Genomic DNA, 6,175 nt, shown 5'->3' on the forward strand with positions numbered 1-6,175 from the left:
TCCTAACTATGATTTTTCCTTTTGTTCTGAGGGAAAGGAGAGAAGGGGGAGGTGGGACCATTCCAGATGTTTTGGCCTTGCCTAAAACACCAGAGGTCCATGAAATTTGTTTATAAGTTTCTTTAGAATTGATTCGTGCTCTTAGCTTTGTGTCTTTTAAGATTTGTTCTTTATCTGTATTTGTGCTTAGGAGATTGCACGTATCTGACACGAAAAAATATAGTAGAGCCAAACAAGGTTCATTAGAAACTACAAGATGAGGAGGAAAGGCGCATTTGTTTGTGTAGGTGAAATAATCACATACAGGTCAATACCCACATTTATTGAGGACGTTCAAAGAGTTATAGTGGCGTTTCTCTGTTGCAGGCTTATAAGTTTTGAAGACCTCACTGCTTGACTGCTCTCGTTTTCATCAGTTGAAGCCATTATTACATCATTTCTACGTGTTTTATTTTTCTTTAAAAAAGAAGCTTTTACTTTGAGCTGAAAGCTTATCAGGTACGCTGGTTAGTTCTGACAGGCAACTTGGAAATGATTGTTTTCTCTTTGGAACAGCATGCCAAACATCGTGGAGAGATACGGCTATGACAAGGAATCCAAATCGTCAACTAGAGGGAGCGATGAGAAAGAGGTTAGCGTTCTTCTTCGATTCCTGTTTTAATGTAAGATGCATTAAATTACTTGACCATAAACACAAGAACAAGTCCGAATTAATCCACCTGAATGCATTGTCCCTGATATTCAGGATGACTATTTTGTGAAATACTAGGGCCTTGAGTAAACGTGATAAAGAATTAAGGGAAAGAGCAATTCCACTGAATTGGACAGAATTCTCGTACTAAAAGGCCTCTTTTTTGCAAGTGCGTCTGCGACTTGCTTTCCCACATGCCAGATGAAGGAACTTGTGAAGGTTTGTCCATTCAATCGTATCGTCAAAGTCTCCTGTGAGCTCTCGAAGCCACAAGCAGGACGCAGAGTGAATTCAAAAGTGACTGATTTACTTTATAGCCTGATTCTTGGTTCACAAGGGCATGGTTCACATATTTGGACCTAGAAACCCCTACTTATATTGAAATGACGATATTTACCCCTTCGAATATTCCTTGTATACGGAAGGCTCCCAATCAATGGATGTTCTTCTTACAGAATTAGGGGTGAATTTCCTTGGGAGGACCTCCGTTCTATCAACTTCGTAGAGGTCAAAGCTTTTGTACCCATGATGCAATTGATCTAATATCTATGACATAAAGAATATATTGTGCTTTAGTCGCTTGTCTAAGGAACACCCTTGGAGACGGGAGGCCATGTTGATTCCTATTTGTTTGCAAGCTTATGACTATGTAGAAATATAAAGCATACTAGTTTGATGAAGAATTGATCCTTGTCTTATTTCACTCTTGCAGAAGGATGACATCGAGGAAATAAGGAACAACATACACAACTTACAATTAAGAGAAAGGTACAAGTAGATCTTTTGTAGCCATTACAACAAAAAACAGGTAACTACCTTGTATCATAGAGAAAGATAGCATGCCATAAAATGCCCAAAAAAAAAAAGCAAATAAAATGCCAAAATTTTGCTCATGCTAGTGTAGTTTTGCTTGGAACTGTTTTTCTAGCAAGCATCTTTTGTTAATGTATGATGCTTAACAAATCTTTTTTTCAGGCATCTATGTGGTGAGGATCTTGATGGTCTCTCGTTGCTTGATCTAGTGACTTTAGAAGAAGAAATGCAAACGGGTTGGACTAATGTACATGAAAATCTTGTAAGCTTTATAGAAGATATTGTGTGTTTATCATAGCAAATGCTGCTTGTGTTATGCTCTTTGTAAATAATTACAAATGCTTCCTGTATTATGCTCTTCATTAAATGATTACAATAAATGATGTGCACTACAAAAAAAAAAATGTCTAGCCTCTTATTTACTTTAGGGTTTGGTCAGTTGAGAAATATTATAAATGTGGCTTCTTATGTTTGTGGTTGTATAGCGTGGATGTGTATCTCGACAACTTGACTCTTGGAATAATGAGGTAACCCCTTTGCCATTAGTTACTCATACTCATGGCACATTGAACTCTCAAGCACAAAGTACATGCTTATATCAAGATTGATTAGTATTAGCAAAGGGAAATAAAAATACGGGAAAACTGAATGCTTCCAACATAGGCCACCATGTCCACAATTCTTTCCTTGAAATTTTTGCATTCAGGAGAGAGAGAATAGACAAGTACACATAGTTTTCTCCTGTTATTATAATTAGCCATCTTCTGACGTGCTAGTGATTCTTTATGAGATTGATTTTTGTAATCAATTCCCAAGAAGTTGAATATAAGGACCTATGTGAAAGAAACATGCTAGGGGTTGCTAGTATGTGTGTTGAGAGCACCTGTATCACAATGGTCTACACATGATAATGACATTGGTTGGATGTCATAGTTGATAATCATGTTGCTTTTAGGGGATAGATTTGTGTAGGTTTTAGATTCATCAAGATTTTTTGGTGCAAGGATTTAAGGTTATTCACAACCGATCTAAACTAAAATAATCAACCACGAATATATAGACCATATGTGTTTTACTTGCCAAGAGGTAGTGATATGGATATCACATGGAAGATATTAGTAGTAATCTACATAGTTGATACAAGAACGCCTGAATTGTAGTTACTAATATTCCATGGAAATCTGAGTTGACTTTAACTTAAGTGATTATGCATTTAGGTTGAACATGTACGACAAGCATCAGAGGCAAACTCATCTTCCCTCTCTGGAATCATCACGGAGTTGCAAAGCCAACTAAATAATATGCACAACTTCAAAAGTTTTGAAGGTGGGAACGTGCAAGAAAGGTACTTTGTGTGCCTTCATCCTTTTTATGATACGTCTTTGATTCGCCCAAGAAAGCAATGATTGTCCCACGTCTATCAATTTTTACACACAAACCCTCTTTTACATGGATGTTCTAGAAAATGAAATGCATGCAAGCCAATAATTGAATCTGTAAGAAGATATTTGCTCTTATATGCCATTAATGTCCTTATTTGAAAATTGTGTACAGGGCCACCTCATCCCAAGAGACTAATGAATTGTGTTTAGTAGAGAAACCAGTTGTGCTTCAAGACCTTAACATGGCACCATGTGAATCCTAGACTTGTTTTGAAATGATGTTTGACCTTGTGGATATTATTTTGTATATTTTTTCATCTAGTGTTACTTTAACGAGTGTGTTATGTCCACCATGTATTTTACTTGGTTTATATTATTTATAGTGATACTCTAAAATGTGTATTATTGTGGTGAGATCCTTTTTGCAAAACTTCATTTGTACTTTTTCATTTTATATTTGACTTTCCCATAATTTAGAGTGGTACACATAGTATCTTAGAGTCATAAGTAGCGATTTTTTTTTTAAAAACTTTTTAAGAGTTACAGAAATAAAGTTATGTGCGATGGACAATCATACTTAATTGCAGGGGGATAGATTCTTGTTAATATGTCTATGTATTTGTCCATCATGTCATGTTAATTTACAGTGTTTGCATACTTGCATACTTATATCTTTAAGCATGATAATCTTTTAAAAGATATGCACTTTAGAAAAGTATTTATGTATTGTTTTCTTGAGATGTTAATATATTTTAGGATGATGCATGTTATCTCTCAGCGTCATATTTCTAGATTGGAAAATGAATGATTTCCTATGATATGCTGGAGTGCTATAATTCTAACTCTTTTACGGTTTAGTTTGTTTGACATGAAATGATCCAAAATGAATTTAAAGTAATTAAAAAATGGGACTACATTGTGTACACATTCACACTACAAAACTGTTGAAGCACTATTCAAGAGAGATTAACACAAGCACTAAGAAGTCCATCTAGTCATCCCCTTAGAAACTGGGGATAGACTAGATTTGGCAAGTTATCAAGCATCCTACGTGTATTTTAACCTACCCCACCTTCAGTTGCATCCACAACTGCGATCCTAGACACCTCTATGTTCAAATCCTTATGGCTAATCCATATAGATCCTCACCAACTAGCATCTTTCTAAAAGCTCTAGCCTTCCCCTAGTCGCCTCTGGAACATTGAGGTCCACTTTGAGTGTGAATCCAGAGCTGCATCCACAACCACGATCCTCGAGACTTGTGGGTTGAGATACCTATGGCTAATCCATATAGATCCTCTCCAATTGGCATCTTTCTAAAGGCTCTAGCCCTTCCCCTAGTCGCCTCTAGAACATTGAAGTGCAGTTGAGTGTGAATCTAGAGCTCGCTAATGTATCTTGTAATTCTTTATGTTCCCTATTCAACATCATGCCTTGAAACTCCTCCCTATAACTACATTCGTAAGCATCACCATCTCTATAGAATCCATGGCATGCACATCTTCAAAATACATGTAGATAGTTCCAAATGCATCTACCTTGAGGATTCCCTCACTATATGTCCAAAAGGCTTTCACCCTCTACTTGGACTTGAAATCAACATTAATGCATAGAGAACCTATTCCATTGTCATGCTGTCATGACAACAAGCCGAATGTTTCCTAGCCGTTAAGAGGTTGGCTCTTGATCCCTAATCCTCTTCACGGGGGCTAGATCTCTCATAAGTCCCCGCCCCCCCACCCTCTCTCTCTCTCTCTCTCTCTTTTAGAGGGTATGTTTGCATTGTAGTGCATGAGATTGGATCTCCACATTGCTCCTTTGAATGGTATCAGTTGTCCAACTAGCCCAACCATCTTGTGGGAGGGCATCCTCTACCACCCATATCCACGTCATGGCTTACTAGAGGTCCTCTAAAATAGTGCATCAAAAGTCCTCAACCTTTCTTAGGGAGACCCTATCAAGATGTGATGATGGGGGAGTGGTTTGACATGAATTGCATAGTCTGAAGGGACATGGGGGAAAGGGAAAGGGTGGGTCATAAAGCGTGAACAAGAAAGAATAGCTTTGTACATATATTGTTTGTCCTCTAACGAAGGGAAATCTAGATTGCTGAGGGTGTTGAGAACACTACCATGTGAGGCCCTCTATCTATAGCAAGTGCCCCCTTTTGAATTTGAGGGTGTCAAAAGGAAACCGTCACTTAACGCAAAAGAAAAGGGATGAAGGGGGGATGGAAAAGGAGAAAAGGGATGGAAAGGGGGAGCCTATAGGCACTTCAAAAAACCTCCCTGATTGTCAAAGGGTATGAGACCCTACTAGTAAATTTGGTTGGAAACCCACAAAATGGCGAAACCCACAAAATGGCCCCTAGGCAATGTTGCACAAGTACAAGGCCCGCAAACACTAGCCTAATATTGGCTAGTTAATAGACCAAGGATAGGAAGATCATGAGCATGAACACTCTCATCCTTTGCAAGCATCAATCAAACAGTTAAAGGTGTGAAAAGCTGAATTACTATGATAATTATAATTATCAAGCATCAATTACTATTGTAGAAACCTATTTCATGTATTCTTTAAGCCATTTTATCTGACATTTGCTCATATTCAAGGGTAGTTCTTTTGTGCAACCATGCACCTTATTTTCATGGAGTTAGCAATACTCCTTTCATGTTTGAATGTGGATATGTTATTATATGAATTTTTTTTGAAATAAGCGCCAACTTGTCATATGATTTCCCCTTGCAATCTCCATTTTTATTATACATGATAGCCATAATAGTTGAGAGGGAAAGAAAAGGAGAGGTGGTAAGCCTAGGGGGAGATCATAATAAGGTCTTGAGGCATAGATGCTCACTTAGATGAGGGGAGGAGTTCTCTCATACTTTCGTGACATTCTTCTTACCGATCATGTATGTAGCATAGGGGAAATGCGCGCACATTCCCCTCATGACATAAGCCCACAAGGATCTATGGTGTTCAACACATTTTTTAAGTATCCCATGAGAGTCAAGAGGTTAGTTCTTCAAGAAGCTATTGCTATTCTAATATGTGTTTAGCTAGATGCTTTTATTTTTCAATGCCATTTTCTATAGTCTTTTAATAGTCCACATGTGCAACTTTTTTGAGTTCATTTATCAATGGCTCACATCCTTGGTCAAGGTGGGTTTAAACCATAATCATTTTGAAAGTGGTGGAGCCATGCAGTAAACGGGGTGTGTTTTCTAAGGTTTTCTGAAGCTACCACTCATAGAGTCTATTACTAATCATCGATGCTAGTTTAAGATCA

The 6,175-nt window shown here is 37.7% G+C and overlaps 1 protein-coding gene across 7 annotated transcripts in view; it reads left to right on the forward strand.

Moving 5' to 3' along the window:
- LOC147886495 (MADS-box transcription factor 23-like) overlaps positions 1 to 3,245 on the forward strand; it is a 126,105-nt gene extending 122,860 nt beyond the window's left edge. For 4 of the 7 annotated variants that reach the window (XM_087395195.1, XM_087395202.1, XM_087395201.1 and 1 more), the window contains 6 exons: positions 556 to 631; positions 1,404 to 1,459; positions 1,667 to 1,766; positions 1,990 to 2,031; positions 2,722 to 2,849; positions 3,059 to 3,244. In XM_087395195.1, the coding sequence (XP_087251321.1) occupies positions 556 to 631; positions 1,404 to 1,459; positions 1,667 to 1,766; positions 1,990 to 2,031; positions 2,722 to 2,849; positions 3,059 to 3,149 (493 nt within the window). In that variant the 3' untranslated portion in view covers positions 3,150 to 3,244. Of the gene's footprint in view, positions 1 to 555; positions 632 to 1,403; positions 1,460 to 1,666; positions 1,767 to 1,989; positions 2,032 to 2,721; positions 2,850 to 3,058 lie in introns of all 7 variants that reach the window. The other 3 variants (XM_087395198.1, XM_087395197.1, XM_087395199.1) reach the window with 3 other exon arrangements.
- The last annotated feature ends 2,930 nt before the right edge of the window (positions 3,246 to 6,175 follow it).

Source organism: Dipteris shenzhenensis, chromosome 24, assembly GCF_047967505.1.
Source record: "Dipteris shenzhenensis isolate YYH24624 ecotype China chromosome 24, Dip_SZ_1.0, whole genome shotgun sequence".
Lineage (NCBI taxonomy): Eukaryota > Viridiplantae > Streptophyta > Polypodiopsida > Gleicheniales > Dipteridaceae > Dipteris > Dipteris shenzhenensis.